Source organism: Globicephala melas, chromosome 15, assembly GCF_963455315.2.
Source record: "Globicephala melas chromosome 15, mGloMel1.2, whole genome shotgun sequence".
Taxonomy (NCBI): Eukaryota; Metazoa; Chordata; class Mammalia; order Artiodactyla; family Delphinidae; genus Globicephala; species Globicephala melas.
In genome coordinates, this window is record NC_083328.1 from 22,059,870 (window position 1) to 22,082,636 (window position 22,767).

Consider the following 22,767-nt stretch of genomic DNA (forward strand, 5'->3'; position numbering starts at 1 on the left):
GATGCAATTTTTCCTGGAAATCAAGTGGCAGCATAACAAAATGCAACTGTTCTCAAAGTGTGGCTTGAGAACTCCTAGGGGTTCCAGAGACCCTTTCAGGGGGAAGTTTGCAAGGTCCTGTCTTCTCCAACTATATAACACAACAGATTGGACGTAAAAGCAGATATGAGAGAGTCACTAGTCTCCTTAACAGGAGCTTAGTAGCTAGACATTAAAGAGATTTGCAAAATATGTAAAACAATGACACTCTTCCCATTAATTTTTTTGAAAATGCTTTTTTCCATAAAAGTACATTTTTTATGTTAACATGTAATGATTTTTAAAAATATTTTCAACAAATTAGTAAATATAATTTTTCTCATATGTAATTTCTAATATGGTAAATATTGATAGATATGACCCACAAAAACAAAAGCTCTTTGAGGATAAATGGGTCCTGAGACCAAGTTTTTAGAACCTCAGTGCAGTGGTTTAGAGCAGGGGTTGGCATATTACAGTCATTGGATCAAGTCCAGCCCAATGTCAGTTTTTTGTAAATAAAGTTTTACTGGCACACAGCTGTGTCCTTTTACTGACATACTGTTATAGCTGCTTTTGCACTACCAACAGCAAGTTGAGTAGCTGTGATAGAGACAGTATGGTCTGTAGAGCCTAAAATATTTACTGTTTGGCCTTTACAGAAAAGGTTTGCTAATTCCTCATGTAAAGCAAAGACAGGCTTTAGAATCTGACAGACCCTGGTTTGAATCCTGGTTCTGCCTCTAATTGTAGGACCCTCAATAAGTTATTAACCTTTCAAAACCTCTGAATGATCATATATATAATAATATCAATAGTTAACTTACAGAGTTGTTATAAGGATAAGATAATGTATATAAAGCATTTTAGAATAGTACACTTCGTAAGATCTCAGTGAATGTTGGCCATTACTCACAAGCCGCATAAGATATTTTACAATGTCTTTCTATCACCATGACACAAAATACTATTCTGGCTTTTTATTATTCTATATGGACTACCATTTATTTCATAATGGGGTCATGCTAGAAAATATCACACAATGGGACAATCTAATAGGTTAGAATGTGTTATAACACAGTCTGTCAGAAACTACATCCTCTTCAATGCCTCCTTTATGTGCTGTTTTAATCCAGGCCCACTGAACTGCTTTTGAAACAATGATATGCTACTCACACCCCAAGAGAGCAAAAATCTATCTAGATTTTTATAATTATCACAATTATTAGCATCAGCTACAATGAATTAAAAGTGGCATGCGGGATCTTTAGTTCCTCAACCAGGGATCAAACCCGTGCGCCCTGCAGTGGAAGTACAGAGTCTTCACCACTGGACCACCAGGGAAGTCCCTCAGCTACAATGATTAACACCACATTATGGTGCTTAATATATTCATGGCACTGTGCTAAGAGCTTTATACTACATAATATCTCATTTACCCTCACCAATATCCCAGAGAAGTGTGCTACCATGTTACAGATCTGGAAACTAAAGTTGATCAGAGAAATTGCCCTAGATAGCATACAGCCAGACCTATTTAAAAACAAGGAAGCCCAACTTCAGAGACGACATATTTAACCACTACATGATGCTAGTGATACAGGTCTTAATTTCAAATACATGTTCACCTTGAATTACACTGCCATTTTTGTAAAGAAAGGTAACAGCAGGATATGGTGGTCTGTGACTCTGTTCTAGTCTCATAATTTTAAGGAAAGCAAAGGTACTAACCTTCTTTGGGCCATATTTGAGGAAATACCGAGCCAATTCAAGGGCTGTTCTAGCATCTTCTGTGGCATCATGACCAAACCTATCTGGACACTGTATATCCTTCCTGGAAAGTCAAGGTAAAATTGACATAACTGGGAGCATTTTTAATGATAGAGTCTTTCATACCAAATATTCTGGCTACATGTAGAATTTCAGCATTCTAGTAATTAGATTTGAGTCACAATCAAGATTCCTTTATTACTTAGTGCCAGGACCTGAAAGGTACTGAGGGTACAGAATGATCAGGAATGGCTTTGTTTACAGCAAGCATATCATCAAAGGCTACTCAATAAAAAGTCTCTGGTCCACTCCCCAACCAACCCCTTGTCTCACTTTTTAGACGTAGCTGTTGTTTTAAAGTTACCTTCCAGAAATTTTCTATTATATACAAGTGTCTATTATATATTTAAAAATCCTTTGTTTTTTAAAATCTTAAAAAATACATATGTTTATGTCTATAGATATATCTAAATCTAATCTACATCAATCAATATCTCAGTATCTACGCATCTTGTTCTGCATCTCCATTTTGTTCTCAGTAGCATCTTAGAGGTCCCCTTATTAGCACATAAAGATCTAACAAAGTATTAGTCACGCAGATAACCATAATTTATTTAACTAGTCCTGTAGAATATCTGAATTCTTTTGGGCTATTTTAAATCATACTATAATGAATATCTTTGTACAATATGTGTTTGTACATGATACATTCAATATAGGAACGCTGTTTTGAAATTTTGGGTAACTTTTCTGCCTCTTCTCTGTCTAGTTCTATCCATCAACCTTCAGCTATGAATGCAACTCCTTTTTGTATTCCCACAGTTTTTTCATTTCTGAGTCATAATTCTCTCTGAAGTTAGGATCTCAGAATTCATAATAATGTTTATAAACTAAGAAGGAAAGGAGAGAGGCTGAATGTTGCAATATGCATTAAATAAGATACAATATTCTAACTTATGTCCAGTCTATCAGGACAATATTATAATATGCAAACAAACCTACCCCAAAATAACTTTGGCTAAGAACTTGAGCTTAAATCTTCTGCCCTGCTCTCTGACATAAAGCAATGATGTATCAATAACATATGGATGTATCATCTGAGAAGGAAAGAGAATAGAATGAGTAGCATCCTATGCTGAAGGAAAAAACAGGTGGGTTGGGGGACAGAAGGCTTTAGATCTGAGATTAATGAAACAGGCACATATGCTAGATAAACTAAGTCCTAAATCAGATACTCACTTTCAGTGCTCTGAGATCTAAGTCTAAGGAGTGGCCCACTAACACAGCGTTGGGAGGAAGCAGTGCTTTTAACTGTCTCTGTACATCTTTGAGTTTGGTTGTCACTGGGTTAAGAATCTTCTTTGTGATTCCTGAGAAACTTTCAATAAAAAAAGAGAAATGGACAGACCAGGATATTAATAAGCTTTCCTCCCCCGAAAGTCATTTCAAAAAGAATATTTTAAAAAATAAAAAATTAATAAATGCTCAGTGTAACAAGGTTGAAAATCAAATAACAAAGAAGAAATTAAAAACTGCCAGGCTTCCCTGGTGGCACAGTGGTTGAGAGTCCGCCTGCCGATGCAGGGGACAGGTTCATGCCCCGGTCCGGGAAGATCCCACATGCCGTGGAGCGGCTGGGCCCGTGAGCCATGGCTGTTGAGCCTGCGCGTCTGTAGCCTGTGCTCCGCAACAGGAGAGGCCACAACAGTGAGAGGCCCACATACCGCAAAAAAAATAAATAAAAATAAAAATAAATAACCTGCCCATAATCCCACCACCCAGAGATCATTTTTTACACTTTAGTAAATATTGTATCATATTTTTTGATACATATGTATTCATGTATATGTTTCATTTTTATAATCATGGGTATTCCCTGGCAGTCCAGTGGTTAGGACTCCATGCTTTCACTGCCATGGGCCTGGGTTCAATCCCTGGTCAGGAAACTAAGATCCCGCAAGCCACATGGTATGGCCCAAAAAAAAGGAATCATAATGCCTATGCTACTTTATAATATGATCATAACATGTGCTATATATCATGAACAAGTTTTCACATCAATAAATCTATTTCAGCACATCCTTTTAAATGGTTAGTACTCCATTAGATGAATATAACATTCTAACCAACCCCCTACTTTCATTCATATTCCCATGTTTCTGCAACAGTATGACAAATACCCTTATACATACATCTTTGTCACATACGACTGTTCCTTAAAAATACTGTCTAATTGTCATGTCGGCCAACAGGAGTCTTTATCACCATCATGGCCTCTCTGTGCCTAAGTAAGCATGAATTGATAGGTGCAACTACAATGGGCAGCAACGGTAATGTTTCACTGGCTTTTCTTTGCCTAATTACTGTAGTGTGTACATTCTGAAATTACTTGCTAATCTTCGGAAAGACAGAGAAAATTTTTTGAGCTTCCAATTTCTGTTGTGGAAACACTTAGTTTTGTTTTGGTTTCTGAGGTCAAGGCAGATTAAGCTCTAAAATCATCTGACTGCCAGAAGATGATTTACAGATTTTTCAGATGGTGTCTCATCAGACAGCAAAGCTGTTTGGCAGTTACTAGGTAACGATTACAACTGTCAGATTCTATGACAAGGAAGATAATATTCTGGTGACCTAGGTCACAGGAAGATTAGAGAGCAAGAAAGGTTAAGAGCATTATACACCAATATTGTGTAACTTCAGTATTAAAATTTCTAGTTGTGGCACCCCAGCCTTTTCTTTGATAATAAATAAGTAGGTAATACCTAACTAAACAGAAGCTACAGGCTATTCCTGTTAAGTCTCATTCCACTCTAGCGAGCTGGAGGCAGGGTGAAAAATACCTGGTGAGGTAGTCCACAATCTTGTTGTCAGGTTTAACAAGTTCATCCATAACACAGCAGCCTCCTTCAGCAACCAGTGAGATGCGTGTTAGTTCTCGCCCCTTGGATGTCAGGCACTGAAAGACCAGGATGTAGATAGGCTGCTAACCCGTGGAAACTCTTGCTTCCTCTCATTATTCAAGACTACATCAACTGCCACCTACTCTAATCTACTCTGCGACAATGGCACAGCCTTTTGCTGACTAGAGAATCCAATATGAATGAAATTAAAGCTAAGCAGGCTGCTGAACATTACACTTAAAGTAACCAACACAGTACAATTTCTCTGGGAAGGATGTGCCCGAGAGGGACAGAAATAATAACATCAATTATAATTGTACTATTTACTGTGTACTACAACCCAGTATTATGCTAAGTACCAAAAAAATAATTTTTATTAGCACACTCTATTATCTAACACAATACTAAGCATTTTATATACCACCTCATAATAACCCCATGAAGTAGCCCCTAATATTATCCCTGCTTCACAGAGGGAGAATTAGGGAATTTGTCCAAGGTGACAGGCAAGGCCAGGATACACAACCTGATACGACAGACTCCAAATCCTTAGCTCTTAGCCACTCTGTTCAGTGTCGAGAAACTGTTACTTGAGTACTAAGTGAGAGGGGATACACTGCCTCTGGAAGGAGACTTACTAATTAGACAAAGTAAAACACAAGGGGAGCTTAAGCAGGAAAATCCTACTTCTGATCTTAAACGCGTAAAACTAAGCCAAACCAATGGTAATTCAGGCAAAGTCTTCAAGGCAATAACAACAAAACACTTGTTCAAAAGACAGAAGCAATCAACTTCTAGTAATATTCAAAAATTAGATTAAATATATCAACTAGTTAGAAAACTTATGTGATATTTATTTCTCATCCTGGAGTAAAGATCCAATTTTTCTAAAATGTAATTAAATGGGTCTACTTTCAGTTATTTAAACTGAATACTAGAACTGAACGCACTCAAGAAAACTAGACCCTAGCTTGCAACACTCCAGCTGAAAAATCAAAAGTAGTACTTACCATTTCACAGTCAAGCCCAAAGAGAGGACTACTGTTGGTTATAGAACCACAACATTTTATAGGCACAAAGTTTTCACAGTCAGGAAAACCTAGGAGGAAAAGGAATAAAATATTTGCCTTTAGAACTAGAAATGGTAAAAATTACTCCTGTATTTATCCAGGGGAAACTGAGATACCACATTTGTGGGGACCTTCTCTATGTTAGACACTTGAAATATAAAATTAAATAAGACAATTTCTGTCCTTAATTTTTTCTCCATCTACTCATTTTTACATTTTGGGAGAATAATGTAGGCTGCTGTTAGTGGAGATACTAGGGCCTAGACTTCCTTGCAGTTACCAAGTAACAATTTTTTCCTCCTTATTAGAAATTATAATTAAATTGTGGCTAAATCCAAAGTCACTGGACCTTTCCCATATAGGCACTAAGGAAGGATGAATAAAGTATGCAAATGACTGCATGTGGCATCTTTCTTTCCTAAATAAAACAAGAAAAAGTAGGAATGAGATTCCACCATAGCAGAGATCTAAAAGGATTTCATGGTAGGCAGAATGTTTAACATTCACCATATGCACTCTTGTACTCAACTCTACCCTTAAAATTTCTCCAAGATCTCTCTTTAGAAACGTGCCTCATTTTCTGGAATCATAGCCTGAAAATTCCCTACAGAGGCTCAGATATAGGCTTAAGGTATCCCTTCCATTGTGTACCCTAAGTCAGTAACCAGGCACATTCACTTCAGAGGCCCAAAAGTGTCTGAATCATTGAAGATTCCTACCTTCAGACAGAGGCTGAAACAGTAAAGGTAATACCTAGATCTTATTTGACAAGAAACTAAGGGGAGTATGAAAAGCTTTGACCAGTTCCTATGTCACAGTACCCTGAAATTTCCAACTGATTACAATTAAAAGAACCAAAATACAGTCTAGACCAGAAAGGAGTACCCCCAAATCCTGGAGACATTATACTTGCTGCCCTCCTTATCTATATTATTAGTACCAATAATAACAAAGAATAACTTTTTAAAGCACTATGTGCCCCATGCTAAGCTCGTTTTGTACATTAACTCAATTAATCCTCATGGCAATACTATGATATATGAACTATTAACTCCCCAAAGACAGCCCAATTAAGAAACAGACAAAGGATCTGAAAAAATATACAAATGGCCAATAAGCATATAAAAAGATGCTCAATATCATCAGCCATCAGAGAAATGCAAACGAAAATCACAATGAGATACTACTTCACACACACTAGGATGGGTATAATCAAAAAGGCAGAGCATAGCAAGTGTTGGTAAGGATGTACAGAAATTGGAACCCTTATACATTGCTGGGGGGAATGTAAAATGGTGCACCTGCTTTGTAAAACAGTCTGATAGTTCCTTAAAGGTTAAACATAGAGTTACTATAGGATCTAGCAGTTCTACTCCTAGGTATATACTCAAGAAAAATGAAAACATATGTCCACACAAAAACTTGTATCTGAATATTCAAAGTAGCATTATTCATAACATCCCCGAGGTGGAAACAACCCAAATGTCATCAACTGATGACTGGATAAATAAAATGTATAACCATACATGGAATATCATTAGAATGAAAATAAATGAAGTAATGATACATGCTACAACACGGATGACCCTTGAAAATTTGATGCTAAGTGAAAGAAGCCAGTTACAAAAGACCACATATTGTATGATTCCATTTATATTCACAATAGGTAAATCTATTAACAGAAAGTAATTAGTAGTTGCCTAGGGCTAAAGGGCACTGGGGGGAAACAATAGTACAGGGTTTCTTTTGGGGTGATGAACATGTTCTAAATTGATTGTAGTGATGGTTGAAAAACTCTGTAAACATACTAGAAACTACTGAAATTGTATACTTTAAATGGATGAACTGAATGGTAGGTTAATCATAACTCAATAGGGCTTTTTTTTTTTTTTAAGGAATTTTAACATGACTGCTGTGATTAAGAGGTAATAAATCAAAGGATTTTTATTAAGTTCATGCTACATAACAGACCAAGGCTCTGAGCCTAGACTTGTCCTATTTATTAAAGAAAATGGGGGTGGGATGGGTGGGAGGAGGATTAGAAGTACCAGAGAAGTGTTAAAGTTTTAAAGACATATTGACTTCTTTTCAATATACTAAGGAATGAAAGAAAAATGAAAAAGGAATAATTTTCCCACAATATTTAAGGTCATGTTCATGTACTACCTAAAATCAATAATGGTACACATCCTACACTTTAGGAAACATTGCACTGAAAGTATTTCCTCTTTAGTAGAAGATGGAATAAATCACTTGGAAAGCAGCCCATAAAAATGAACTTTCAACAGGAATATTTTTAAATAAACTGATAGATATTCTTCCATTGTTACCAACATCAGGTTAAATCTAAACCAACCTTGTAACGGAAAGTGATATGTTTTCATTTCCTCCTTTGTGAGAAGGCATCTGGTCAAGCTTACTTTCTTAGAGCCATACTTTTTAACGATGGGGTCATTCTGCAGGTTGATGCTGACTTCTGAGCTGGAAGAAGGTAAAGACCCTGAAACAAGGACAATCATACATATGTTAGAATCTGTGTTTAACAGCCCTCAGAGGACATGTCCTTTTAATGTTGTATAGGGTAAGCATGATGAAGATCAAAAGATTTTTAAGACCCAGCCCCAACTTTAAAGGAGCTTGCACTCTCATACACTTATAAAGAACACAAAGAGAAAATAAGTCTCAAATGGGTTACAATAATAAAAGCTATAAAAGGGAAAGGGAGAATATACTGGCTGAGATGGTTAGATATGGTTCAAGAGAAGAAAAGATTAGCTGAGTCTTAAAGAAAAGGCAGAATTCAGATATTTGGTGTATTAGACCAGTCCGTTACAGTGTCTGCCACTCCTAATAGCCCATTCTAGCTAAATCTACTGCACCCCTAACCACCTGGCTCAAGCACCAGCAGGGGTGCTGGTTCTTTAAGTAGGGCTCGTTACTGATTGGATTAAGAGTGGGGACTTGGCTAAAGAGGGAGCTATCTATAAACTGACCAGTGACTTGATATTCCTTGTCAAGACATGCTCAAAAGGGACAAGGGTAATTAGCTAAGCTGATCAGATTGCTTGCTTCCAGAACTGAACTAGGAAATAAGGAGAACACACCGGTTAGAACAGAAAACAAAGAAGCTAAGATGCCATGAAAGGGATGGAGAACAGCTCTTCACCAGAGGCATTTAGATTCTTGATGACTTTCTAGTCCACATGTCCTTCAAATAATACCCTCTCACTTAAGGTGGCCTCAGTGAGTGCCTGGTCCTTGCAAACAAGAATGCCAAAGAATCAGAAGTAAGGAAAGAGGGCATCCCAGGTAAGATAGAAATGTACAAAGCAAACTTGGTATGGTAGTGACTAGACCAGTCGGGGAGAAAAAAAGGTCTTTGTAGAAGAGCAGTATAAGAAACAAGGTTGAAAGAGGAGGATAAAAGTGAATTGTAGACCACTGCGAATGCCAGGCTCAAGAGTTTGAATTTTAGTCCATCATTTCATATATAAGGTGGAGCAACAGAAAGTTCCTGAGAAGGGAAGTGGCATAACCAAACAGTACTTTAAGAAAGATCAACCTCAAAGATATGTGGAAAATGAAGTAGAGAGAGAAATGAGAAATGGCAAAAAAAAAAAGAGTCTGGATTAAGATGATGGAGGGAGGAAAAAGGTTATAAGAAAGAAACATTACACAAGAAAAACTGGTAGAGGGACTTCCCTGTTGGCTCCCAATGCAGGGGGCGCGGGTTAAGACTGCACTCCCAATGTAGGGGGCCTGGGTTCGATCCCTGGTCAGGGAACTAGATCCCACATGCATGCCTCAACTAAGAGTTCTCACGCCACAACTAAGGAGCTCCCAAGCCACAACTAAAGGAGCCCACCTGCCACAACTAAGGAGCCCACAAACCGCAACTAAGACCCAGCGCAAACAAATAAATATTTTTTTTAAAAAAAGGAAAAACTGGTAGAGCATAGTGACAGAGTAATTCAGTTCAGTCAACAAAATATTTACTGAGTACTTATTATATGCCTGGTATTGCTCTAGCCAGTAGATTCCCCAATGAACAAAATCAACAAAATTCTCTTAAATTCTAGGTGATCTTAAATTCTAGTTGGGAAAATGGACAATAAACAAACAAACACATAATATAGCAGGTGAGGATAAGGACTATGGAGAAAAGTAAAGGAGAAAAAGGAGGAAAGGGAGTGCTGGGGCAGGAAAAGGGTTAATGTCATATATTTTATAACCAGGGAAGGTCTCTCTGATAAAGTAACATTTGAATAGGTTCTTAATAGCAAAGGGAATGAGCCATGAAGATTGGGTATGGGGAGCCAAAAGAAAAGTAATTCTAAAATTCAATACTGGTGGCTTAGAGAAAAACAGTACCAACAGAAAAGGGGATTTGAAGTTGGGAGTCTGTTATTTAGGGATGAGAAAAATGCTTTTATATATGCTATGATTGAGGGTACAGTGGAGTATCCAGGTAGCAACATCCAGCAGGCAGTTGAAAATGCAGGCCTGGAGTTTGGGATATCAAACCTAAAGACAGAGGAGTTATCCACAGAAGAGTGATGGATAAACTGGGGAAGAACAGATGAATATTTCAAAAGAGAACTGAAGAAAGATCAAAGTATATGGACTATATCTTGGGGACTTCGATATTTATTTAGGTTGGGAAAATGAAGCAAAATCCTTAGGAGGACAGAGAAGTAGCTATAACCCTCTAGCTCCTCAATGCTTACAGGATAAAATCCAAAGTCCTTAGCATAGCATTTACAGCCTGCAAGACAAAGCTTTAACCTACCCCTAAGCCTCATCTCTCACCACTACCCGCCCTCTTATTCCATCTCCACCCCCTAATCATCCTCAACAATCTATATTCTTCAGTCACATCAATTTCTTTTTTCTGATTACATCCTTTCTTTTACAGCTCAATGTCTTTACCTGAGTTTTGAATCTCATAATGACTACTCTGTAATTCACTCAAAGATGTTTAAAATACAGTGGATGTCAAATTAAACAAAGCTGCAGGTCCGATATAGACATCTATTAGAAGGAAAGGGGAACAATGGAAAGGTAGGAAGTTAGAAGCTTTTGAGACAGAAGATAACAGGAAACACAGTCATGGAGGATATGGAAAGGAATCACTAGTTATTCCTCACCACTTTTTCATGTCCCCTCAGTGCAACTATTCAATAATTTAATTATTTCTGAACAAACATACAAAAAGCATTATTGAACAATACTTACCTTACTATGTGCAATGAACTGTTAAGGTCTATTCCATCACTCACCTCCTCTCCCCCCAAAAGAGAAGGTCAGCTATAACTTGCTAACAGGACACAACCCAGTTTGAAAAACACTGCTATCATGGATATTTATACTTTAGCTGGCCAGCATCCTAATCTGCCACTGTGAGTAGTATTAGTGAGTATCCCCTACATTAGTCAAAGGCAAGATCTTCCTTCCTATGTGTACACTTGTGGGTACAAAGACCCAGTGACAGTTTGAGTCCAGTGTCAGTGATATCCAGGGAGCAGACTTAGCTATCTAACCTAACCAAATGACTTCTGAGGCATGAACCCTGGTTATGTTTCCTGCTATCTAATCCGCCTTGGTACTTACCCATTTTTTCCTTAAAACACACACACACACACACACACACACACAAAATTGCTTTTCTGCTTAAGTTACTTATAGTCATACCTTCCATTCCTTTAGGCAGATCCCCAATTATTTGTTTCTTTTGCAGCCCAATGATATCAGCTAGGAAATCAGATGATGGGGGAGGCAAGCAGAACTTCTGAAAATACATAATAGGTTTTTACAAAAATGCTTGAAAACAGTTAAAATACTGTCACCTAGACTTTTATTGTCAGCTCAGTGCTATGAAAGATCTGGACCTTAATTGTTTCCATTGTAAAATGAGGACTGTTTCCTTAAGTTGTAAAAGTGACTAAATAAGTGAAGCCATATTTATCGTACCACAGTTTTCTTTGCTTCTCTAATTACACACTATACAAAAGAAACAAACATTACAAAAATGTATAACTTAGAAAAGCAAAGTTCCTTATATTTTTCAAAGCACTTTCATATCTATTACTTTAGTGGATAACATGCCAGGTAGATGACACAGAAAAGCAAAGAGATTGAGAGTTCAAGTCTCAGGCTCACCTGGGCTTCAATTCCAGCTGTAAATTCCACTTACTAGCTGTAACTTGGGTGCGTTACTCAGTTTCCTTATGTATAAAATGGGAATAAAAAAGTATCTCTTGGGGCTTCCCTGGTGCAGTGGTTGAGAGTCCGCCTGCCGATGCAGGGCACACGGGTTCGTGTCCCGGTCCGGGAAGATCCCACATGCCGCGGAGCGGCTGGGCCCATGAGCCATGGCCACTGAGCCTGCGCGCCCAGAGCCTGTGCTCCGCAACGGGAGAGGCCACAACGGTGAGAGGCCCGCGTACCGCAAAAAAAAAAAAAAAAAAAGTATCTCTTATAGGACTATTGTAAGAATTAAAGATGATGCATACAGTATGATTAATATAGGGCCTAGCACATAGGTAGTGTTCAATAAATGAAAGCAAAAAAAGAAAATGGAGACCCAAGGGGGTTAGGTTAGGGCTCACCAATTCAAATGCTCTCAGGGGTAAATGGATGAAACAGTCTGATAAAGAATAGAAGAGGCTACGGTAAAATGGAGAGCACATGCCTTTCTAAAGACAGCTGCTATTCAGCTCCAGATACTGTTTCAAGGGAAACTAATCTTGTGATGTTGTCAAGAGAAGCCAAAATATATAGGTTTTATGTAAATTTTACAATTTTTGAAAACACCAAAGCCCAAATAAAATGTGACAATATCAACTACAATCTGGGAACTAGACTGCAATCTGGGATTAAGGGTTTTGCCTAGATTACCAAAGAAAAAAATGAGAGAGAAATCTAATTTCAACAATCTAATCTCAGGTATCAAGCGTAATCTTTTTAGCTTTCTAAAACTTCTATTGCTTGTTCAATCAGGTTGCCAAGGAGCACAATTTGAGACATGTGCACTAATCTCTGAGTGTGAGGACCTGACTCAGGTCCGAATACAAAGTTTTCTTAACTTACGTGTCTGAATGCCTTTCGGAGAAGCCCAAACTCCAAATAGAACCTGTAAAAGTGTAGCTGACTCATTCCCTGCAGTATAACAACCACCACGTTGTTCAGGTGGTTTTGGTGAAAAAGTTGGCACCAGCTGTTGAAAAATAGAACCAACAAATCTAAGACTGATACCGTCAAGTCAGTTACAGACATACAGAAGGGAAGTATGAAAAAAGCACTGAGCAACAGATATTGGAGTTTATCATCACTCACTGACTGCCTGGAAACGGAGAACAGCTATTACTGCACAGAATTCAAATAAAGATCTCTTGAGATTATTATTTATTCCATTCAAATCAAGTATAATACCAAGTGAAACAAAATGCATTCAAATCCAAAATCCTATTAAGATTTGCTTTAAATTGGAACTAATTAAGCTCAGTTTACAAAGGCATATCTTCAAGATCCAAATCTGCTCTACAGTCCTTCCTAAGCCAGTAACGTGACCGGCTTCCAGAAAGCCAGTTCAGATAAAGTGACAGAGCAATGATAGTATCTGTTAAGGCAGAAGCGGGCTTTTGAGGTTTGTAGCCACTCCACCCCCAGATGGAAGTGTACATATGAAAATCTCTCTACTGTGTATTGGTACATACAGAAATGCAATTTTCATTAGACATTTAATAATGGCATTGAGGATATCAGAACAGTAAAATTCTCTTTGCCCTTGATTTGTAAAAGAAGAAAAAAGACTGGGATTCTTAATACATGATTATGTTATTTCAATCAGGTCTCCACTGGAGGTTATAAACAAAATACCTATAGCAGCCAGACAGATACTGTAAATAAGGGAAGCAGGCCAGGTGGGACACTGATGTGTACCTCTATAATAGGAGGCCACTATTCAGCTTCAACAAATTGTTGCCATAGGGACAGCTGCCAGAGTTTTTCGAAGTAAAAAATATGGATATAAAGGGATTCCCAATTTAAATTGTTGGCAACTTTGTAAAAAAAAAAATTTAGGACATTCCGTGTGGCAAATAAAAAACGTCAGGTAGACATGGTCCTCTAGATACCAATATGAAACCTCAGGTCTATACCCACCATTTACGTTCTTCTCATACCTAGGTTTAGGAACACTGGATTTGCCCAGAACTGCATACTTCAGCAATTCACATAGCTGGCCATGAGTTATTTCACGGGTATCAGAAAGTAAAATGGTAGATAAGCAGGCTTTCTGCAAAGATAAATCAGAGTACAACAAATTATGATTATAAAGAACATCAAAAAAACACGGCAAATTTTTAAATATTCTAGTTTCTATTATTTTAGCATACTCTAAACATAAGGAGGGTTCTTACTAATTAGAAATGAAGGTCTAAAACAACAACCTGTGATATGACATTATTAATAGGATATTTAATAAACACCGATACAGAACCTTAATTATAGACACTTGGTTATGTGCTAGGGATAGCAGGATGAATAAAACATGACTCATGCTCTCAAGAAGTCCATTCTACTAGGGGGAAAAATGCAGAAACAGGTAATTCCAATATAATGTGGGTGCTACTATAAAGGTAAGGGAGCAAAAGAGGCTAACTAACTGCCTTGGGGATTGGAGAGTTTTGGAGATAGCATCACTGAGATGAAAATAATGGAGTTGAACCTTGAAAATAATGAGTCAGCCAGGTAGGAGGAAACACTGTGTCTAAACACTTAATTTGGTTTGGCTGGAGTCAAGACTGCATGTTGCAGAGCAATAGAGATATGAGAGAAGAGAGAAGTGGGAGCCAGTTCATAGATGATCAATGTGGTCTAACCTAAGGAGTCAGACTTCAAGCCTCTCCTTAAAATAGCTTTGTACTTAGATATAGTTACTAAAGTAATTCATGCTTGTTAAGTCAGATAATAGAGAAGGGTAAAACAGATAAAACACAACAAATAAGTGAAAATAAGTCACCTGTATTTGTACAATTCAAGTAATACCACTTTCATTTTGGTCTGGGAGGCAGCAGAGTAATAGTGGTTAGGAGTTCAAGCCCTGGAGTCACGCTACCTGAGTTCAAATACCAAGCTCTACCATTTTTTTTTTAATTATTTGGCTGCGTTGGGTCTTAGTTGCAACATGCAGGATCTTCGTTGCAGCATGTGGGATCTTTCATTTTGGCGCACGGGCTCAGTAGTTGCGGCACACAGGCTCTCTAGTGGCGGGCAGGCTCTAGAGTGCGCAGGCTCAGTAGCTGCAGTGCGTGGGCTTAGTTGACCTGCAGCATGTGGGATCTTAGTTCCTGGACCAGGTATCAAACCCACGTCCCTGCACTTGAAGGCGGATTCTTAACCACTGGACCACCAGGGAAGTCCCCCAAAGCTCTACCATCTTAAGTGCCTTAAGGTGTTAAGAGCTTAGGGGCAAGTGCCTTGATCTCTCTAAGACTAAGGTCTTTTCATTTATAGAATAACTACAATTCTACCTCATGAGATTACTGGGAAGAGCAATGAGGTACATTGTAAGTGCAATGTACTGAGGCCAGTGTCTGACATACCCTAAGGTAAGTACTTAAACACCAGGTATTATTATTATTGCTATTTTCCCCTGTGACTGTTTAAAGCTAATGTTGAACACTTATTATTAGTCATTTACAGTTCTGAGCACTTTATATCTATTAAATCATTTAATTCTTAAGTCTTCTCAAGTGGGCACTACTGTTATCCTCATTTTACAGATAAAGAAATGGAGGAACAGATAAGTGGCAGAACCAAGACCAGAATGCAAGCTACAGATAAAGAAATGGAGGAACAGGGGCTTCCCTGGTGGCACAGTGGTTAAGAATCCGCCTGCCAATGCAGGGGACACGGGTTCGAGCCCTGGTCCGGGAAGATCCCATGTGCCGCGGAGCAACTAAGCCCGTGCACCACAACTACCAAGCCTGCGAACCACAACTACTGAGCCCGTGCACCTAGAGCCCATGCTCTGCAACAAGAGAAGCCACCGCAATGAGAAGCCTGCACACCATAACAAAGAGTAGCCCCCGCTCGATGCAACTAGAGAAAGCCCGTGCGCAGCAATGAAGACCCAACGCAGCCAAAAATAAATAAAATAAATAATAAAAAATAAAATTAGAAAAAAGAAATGGAGGAACAGATAAATGGCAGAACCAAGACTAGAATGCAGGCTGCAAAGCCCAAACTCTTTTCATCTCTACTTTATACGTTTCCCAAGGGATTATACATTACATTGTTTTGTAACCAACTCCTGCCACCGAGAAAAAAAAAAAAACTGGGGCATTCCCTAGCAGTCCAGTGGTTAGGACTAGGCGCTTTCACTGCCATGGCCCAGGTTCAATCCCTAGTCAGGGAACAGAGATCCCACAAGCTGCGTAGCATGGCCAAAAAAAAAATAATCTGTAAATATCTTTCCATATCTGTTAAACATAACAAAAGTCAATGTTAATAATAGTCCACTCTTTCAATTTACTTAAAACATAATTTATTTGAAAAAAATTCCCTATTGATGACACTGTTGTTGTTCTAAAAAATTATGAACAGTATTATGATAAGCATCCTTGTACACCTATTTTCTCAGGATAAATTCCTGGTCAAAATAAGCATGTATATCTTATATTCTGATAATATTGCTAACTCCTGAAAGAATATACCAATTTATATTTACCAAACAAAACTGTATGATATTGATAATGTATGAGTAAGGAATCTATATGGCAGTGAGTAATCATGGTTGCCAAACATGCAATGTCAGAGGCTGAGCAGGGTGAGGAGGGCATCCTATAGGGGAGAAAGCCCAGGACTAGGGGTAGGAACCCAGGATATATATGCAGGACAGTGGCCCAATGTGAAGTGTCACAGCCTGAGCGGTATGAGGAGGGTATCCATGCAGTGGCAACTGGAGAGCAGTTAGGCTGGCATCAGATGTCAGAAATTGTTTACGGTAAGGAGGGCATCAATGCTGAAGGAAAAAGAGGGCTGTCACCGAATTCAAAGCCTGAAAAGGGTGCGGGTGTCCATGTGAGAAGGATGAGGGTAGTAGCTTGTCACAGCAGCAATGAAGGCATTCAGATAGGAGAGTGACCTGGTATAAGACGCAGAATGACAAGGGCCCAAGCAGGGTAAGGAAGGTGTGAGGGTGTGGGGCAATGGCAGCAATGGGGGACTGATCAAATATATTGAAGATAATGGGAGTCAGGTTTCTCACTGTTATATAAGGAAGTTATAAATATGAAAAGGGAGAAAACTAGAATGAACCCTGTGGAATTGGATTGGAAGTAAAGATACTGATATGAATTCAGTTTTTCAATAGGTATACAGAAAAATATTTAAATGTAAACATACATATGTGTGTATAAACATATGCACACATATTACCTAGCTCTCTTTTTGGGAGTAGTGACATACCAATAGCAATAAACACATCTAACACCCAGATCTTGATTTCTAAATGTCACTCTCCACTAAAAGAACTAAGTCTCCTGGCAGAAGTAGCCGATTCCAGGGCTGGGGCAGGGAAAGCACAGAAGAGTCTGGAACATTTTTTTGTGCCAGAAAAATAAGGAAATGCTCAAGCATGATGGGGTCATGTTAAAGGGACACAGAAGCTAGCTTAATGGCCAAATCTGGGATATTTTGAGCAGCAAAATACAGTAATGGATTATAACTCAATGAATAAAATAGGTATCCACAAATTCATACTAATAAAAAAATGAATAAACTGCAAGTTTAATGAGGAAGCATCTTCCCACAAAACAACAGAGAAAAAGAGTAACTTTAGAGAAGTTTAGCACACACGTTCTTAATCAAGTTATCAAGGTTAACATCACCAGTAATGGGACAAATCAAACTTGTGTACAACCTGATAAAATACAAGAGAACAGAATATCACTTCTGTGATATTCCTGCCAAAGATGTATAATCTGAATCTAATTAATGAGGAAACAAACAAACCTAACTTCTACAAAATAACTGGTCCAGGATTCTTCAAAGGTAGTAATGTCACAAATGTCAAAGAAAAGACTGAACAGTTGTTTGGACTGAAGGAGACATGACAACTAACTGTAACACGTGATTCTAGACTTGATCTTAATGCTAAAAAGGACATTATTAGAACAACTGGAGAAACTTGAATGGGGTCTGAGTATTAGATGGTAGCAATATATCCATGTTATTTCCTGATTTTGATGGTTGCATTTTAGTTATGTAGATTATTTGTAGGAAATATGTAAACACTAAAATATGGGTGGGGGGAGGCATTCTGTTAGCAACTACAGTACTTTCAAATGTTGGCTGGGGGGTAGTTTTTGATACTGTCCTTGCAAATTTTCTTTAAGTTTGTTTCAAAATAAAGTGATGAGACTGTCAACTTCTTTTGACTTTCTACCACGTTAACCTTTAAAAAATTGCTTTGCCAATCGGATAGGCCAAAAAAAAGAAAAAGGAATCCCATTTAAAAAAGTTTTCATAGCACGAATTCCCTTCTATATAACTGATTTATCATTATCTATTGTTTATCTTCTTTCTCTCTCCACTAGTAAAGGTAGTAGTGATCTCTGTTTATTCACTGATGTACCCCAAGTGCCTAGGAAGACAATAGAAATCTAAAGGGATGAAAGGCATTATTTAGCTCTCAATAAATGACAGAGATGATCATCAATCTTATTCTCCTATGGGAATGTAAACTGCACGAGTGCAGGGGATTTTGTGCTTTTATGCACTGGGATACTTCCAGAAGCTAGAGCAATTCCTGGCATACAGAAGACTTCAATAAATATCTGTTGAACGAACATTCTTCTCGTGTGCCAGGCACAATACCTGTTTTAAACCGCCAATATCAGCCCTAAGGTATGTGGTATTGTATTATCATTTGGGAGCTCCAAACTGCCTCGGGCCGCCCATTCGGGATCCCCCGTTGCTCACCTTGGCCTCGGGCTGCTGCCTCTCCTCAAGATCCCAACGGTCTCTCATCACCTCTGACGCCCCGACCAGCTTATTCGGGACCCGCCTCCTCTTCCTGCCCTTCTTGGGGGTCCTCCCGGTCCTCTCCTTCTCTGGCTCCATGAACCTGTGGAGAAAGATCGGTTAGAGATGAGAAAACTACGACGCGCAGATGGCCCGGGCCGTCTCCTGAGTGGGGAGCACAAGGGTTTCGACAGCCTACAACCCTCCTCAGATCCTCTCCTTAATTCAGTTTACGAAGCGCTCCCCGCCCCCCTCGGAAAGGGAGGGTGCCAACGGTCTTCCCCGTTAACGCGGCAAAGAAAACCACGCCGCACCAACCCAAACGGTTTTACAGTTGACGCCGGAGGCCGGATTCGATACGCTTCCCCAACCGCAAACGCGCCTCCGCCTGTTGGAAAAGAGGGAAGGGGGGGGCGCTGTCTAGCTGCTTCCCTGCCAAAACCACTCCCCACGCCCCAGATTCCCCGAAGACGCCGAACAGAAGCAGGGCGGAGAACACCGACAAACGCCGCCGCGCCTCCGGCGGAGCCGACGGTGTAACGCCCTCCGCAGCGGCGCGCAGCTTTTGAATGGACCGGAAGAGGAAGTACAGCGACTTCCGGCAGTTGGGCTGTGAAGAGAAAGGAGCGTCGGGAATGGCAACCAAAAGGCTTGCACGGTACGCTAGGGGCTCCGGGCGGCGGGGGGGGGGGGCGGGGGTCGGTCCTGGTCCGGCGCTGGCGTCCGCAGTGTCAGCCTCCGTTCTCTGCAGCTCGGGCGTCCCAACAGGTACTGGCCAGCCCAGCCTGAAAGGTCTCTGCCTGGACCTCAGTCTCGAGCCTCTGGCAGCCCTCTGCGCGAGCGTGGAAGGACCAAGGCTCTCGACTCTGTGCCCTTGAGCCACAGTCTGCCTATACCAGGCCTCGGGAAACTATTAAGAACGACCCTGGAGGGCCGTTCGGAGGTCGCAGGGAGCCCCGACCGCACTCAACAAGCCGTTCACCCCACGACTTACTCGTGATCCCTTTAATTCACAATGTGAATCATTGTGGCCTTTTTCCTGATTCTTGGACACGCTGTTCACGTTTGTGATTAATAGAAGCAGTGTAATGCATTAGTGAATAGCATGGGTTTCACAGTTGGATGATCCTTGGTTCACAGACTAAATACGTGTTTTCTGGCAAATTGCTGAGTTCGTTTTCTCATCCATTAAATATAGGTAGCAAAAGTGACTACTTTGTACAGTTGTTGAGGATGAAAGGAGATCACCATCTTAGTTCAGTGCCTAATATGTAGTGAGCAGTCAGTAGGTGTTACCCATTATTCTCAACTCCCCATCACAGGTCAAACAAAAAACTAGAACAGGAGGTGTCTACCTAGTTAAACTCTACTTAGCACAGTTTTGTCTCAGTTTTACCTCAGTAAGCATGTAAGCTGTTAGGGTAGGGGTTCCCTGGAGAAAGAGAACCAGGCATGGCTTTCTTAACATAAGAGAAGCCATTTTTGGCCGAAGCCATTTTGTAATCTAAGCCTGGACACAATGCTTGTCCTTGAAGAGGTCTCAGTAAGTAATGATCTTAAAGGAACAAAAGAATGCAGAAACGAACGACTGTTAGGCAAGAGAAGCAACAGTGGCAAAGATAATGTATTAGTTGTAAAGACCAATGGTTCTGGGAATTCCCTGGTGGTCCAGCGGTTAGGGCTTCACGCTTCCACTGCAGCCGGCACGGGTTCGATCCCTTGTTGAGTAACTAAGATCCTGCAAGACACGTGGTGCGGCCAAAAAAAAAAAAAAAGACTCCTAGTTCTGTTTCAGTGGTAAAGATGAGCCTGAGGTGCTCAACCACCAGATCAGCTGGAACCCAAGGGATGATAATGTTGACCTTTTTTGACCCTCTTATATCAGCTAAAGCTTGGAATCTTTCATGAATATGCATGTACCCTTAGCTGAAAACTTCCCCAATTTTGCAGTTGGGAGAAACACTGCTTTGGAAAGGATCCCCGCTGTTCTACTTACTTGCTGCAAGTAATAAATCCTTCCCTCTCCTGCTCTTTTTTTTAATTAATTTATTTTATTTTATTATTTATTTTTGGCTGCGTTGGGTCTTCGTTGCTGCACGAGGGCTTTCTCTAGTTTCAGAGAGTGATTGCTACTCTTCATTGCGGTGCGCGGGCTTCTCATTGCTGTGGCTTGCCTTTGTTGCGGAACACAGGCTTTAGGCGTGTGGGCTTCAGTAGTTATGGCACGCGGGCCCAGTAGTTGCGGCTCACCGGCTCTAGAGCACAGGCTCAGTAGTTGTGGCGCATGGGCTTAGTTGCTCCGCGGCATGTGGGATCTTCCCGGAGCAGGGTTCGAACCTGTGTCCCCTGCGCTGGCAGGCGGATTCTTAACCACTGAGCCACCAGGGAAGACCCCCTTCTCCCACTCTTTGCCTTGGTTGTGTCTTTTGGCTTGACAGCCACCAAGAGGGAGCACAGTTTTCAGGTAACAAGCTCTTCCCTTTCTGTGGACTCAGCATGTTGCCCTTAAAGATCCTTTATCATATATTACCTTTCAGTAGTTTGCTATGGATATCTAGTTTCTTTACCCAGATATTTTAAGCTCCTAGAAGACTGGACCTGCCCTGTCTCCTCTCAGCTGTGCTGTACACATAGCAAGGGCTTGAAAAATGCAAAAGAAAAAATAACTTAGCTTTTCAATGCATCTTTAAAATCACTTGAGTTCCTCAGTATTACTGTAAAATAAGGGGAGCACAAAGAATTGGTCTAAGTTTGCAAATATGCACTTTGAGGCCCATGCAGGTAGAATGACTACTAAAGTCAAGAGTGCAAAGAACCAGTCTAGTTCAATTTCCTCTCAATCACAATACCTCAAACCATTAATAATGAGGGTTATACCATCAGTTTTTAGCTTATATAGGCAGGAGTATGAATGAATTTGTTGAGCATACCTGGATTATTTTACATTTTTAGGCAGCTTGGATTAATTAGAAGAAAGTCAATTGCACCGCCAAATGGAAATCTAGGAAGAAGCAAATCTAGTAAGTAGTGTGCTTCATTTCTTTATTTTCTGTAGCCTTGCATTTTTAACACTGGTAAAACATAAGGACACTCTGATCTTTTGCAGAGCAGTTGTTTGACTACTTAATTGTCATTGATTTTGAGTCGACTTGTTGGAATGATGGGAAACGCCACTGTAGCCAGGAAATAAGTAAGTCTGAACTTGACTGCAAATGGCCAAAGGTAACACTAGATAAGTTACTTTAAAGTTTATAGATATAAAACAGTTAACAGTTAAAGAAAACAAAATGATCTATGAATTGGTAATTTACTATAAAATCTGACTTGACAAAAAAACCCAAAAACCTAATACCTAATTGTGTCATCATATAAAATAATTGTTTTAGGATTATATACAAAATCTCAATTGCATAGAAGCTGAAAAGAACATAATGCCTTTGCAAAAAGAAGTCTGTTTCAATTTTCATATGGTCTTCATATTTAATTATGGAAATATATTCAAGAGTTTTAAGTAGATATACCTGTAACTTGAATAGTTTGACTTATTCTTTGGCATAACTTTTTTTTTTTTTTTTCTTCTTTGGCATAACTTTAACCATTACATTACACTGCTTTGGTCATTTTAATATGCTTTTACTAAAACAATGATTGTTTAATAATGAATGCTATATGATGGTAATATATATTTAATTTAGAGTGATTGCAGCATTAATTTATCAATTGTATATTCAAGTGTCAATTGATGATTCTTTCATGTAGTTGAATTTCCAGCTATATTGCTAAACACATCAACTGGAGAGATTGAATCTGAGTTCCATGCTTATGTTCATCCTCAGGAACATCCAATTCTTTCTGAATTTTGCATGGAACTAACAGGCATAAAGCAGGTATGCCCTTCTCTTTTCCTCATTTCTCTTCTCCTCCTCCCACCCCAACAAAAAAAAAGCAGGCGAGATGCATATATTAAAATTCAGAAATCA

The 22,767-nt window shown here is 39.5% G+C and overlaps 2 protein-coding genes across 13 annotated transcripts in view; one reads left to right on the plus strand and one right to left on the minus strand.

Annotated features, from left to right (window-relative positions):
* Nucleotides 1-19,352, minus strand: part of REXO5 (RNA exonuclease 5) — a 47,460-nt gene extending 28,108 nt beyond the window's left edge. The window contains exons 1-11 of one of the 3 annotated variants that reach the window (XM_030871397.2): nucleotides 19,102-19,352; nucleotides 18,746-18,890; nucleotides 13,942-14,054; nucleotides 12,848-12,974; nucleotides 11,450-11,546; nucleotides 8,115-8,258; nucleotides 5,699-5,787; nucleotides 4,629-4,744; nucleotides 3,028-3,166; nucleotides 2,791-2,885; nucleotides 1,750-1,852 (exon numbers count right to left, since the gene is read on the minus strand). In XM_030871397.2, the coding sequence (XP_030727257.1) occupies nucleotides 1,750-1,852; nucleotides 2,791-2,885; nucleotides 3,028-3,166; nucleotides 4,629-4,744; nucleotides 5,699-5,787; nucleotides 8,115-8,258; nucleotides 11,450-11,546; nucleotides 12,848-12,974; nucleotides 13,942-14,054; nucleotides 18,746-18,886 (1,164 nt within the window). In that variant the 5' untranslated portion in view covers nucleotides 18,887-18,890; nucleotides 19,102-19,352. Of the gene's footprint in view, nucleotides 1-1,749; nucleotides 1,853-2,790; nucleotides 2,886-3,027; nucleotides 3,167-4,628; nucleotides 4,745-5,698; nucleotides 5,788-8,114; nucleotides 8,259-11,449; nucleotides 11,547-12,847; nucleotides 12,975-13,941; nucleotides 14,055-18,745 lie in introns of all 3 variants that reach the window. The other 2 variants (XM_030871396.3, XM_060285734.2) reach the window with 2 other exon arrangements.
* The window catches only part of ERI2 (ERI1 exoribonuclease family member 2), a 36,679-nt gene continuing 33,116 nt past the window's right edge, over nucleotides 19,205-22,767 (plus strand). For 2 of the 10 annotated variants that reach the window (XR_009559205.2, XR_004042671.3), the window contains exons 1-4: nucleotides 19,217-19,445; nucleotides 21,740-21,807; nucleotides 21,894-21,977; nucleotides 22,547-22,674. Coding sequence is in view for 7 of the 10 variants with exons in the window: in XM_030871412.3 (XP_030727272.1) it covers nucleotides 19,357-19,445; nucleotides 21,740-21,807; nucleotides 21,894-21,977; nucleotides 22,547-22,674 (369 nt within the window). In the remaining 3 variants the exon portion in view is untranslated. Of the gene's footprint in view, nucleotides 19,446-21,739; nucleotides 21,808-21,893; nucleotides 22,010-22,546; nucleotides 22,675-22,767 lie in introns of those variants that run through there. The other 8 variants (XR_009559206.2, XM_030871412.3, XM_030871411.3 and 5 more) reach the window with 8 other exon arrangements.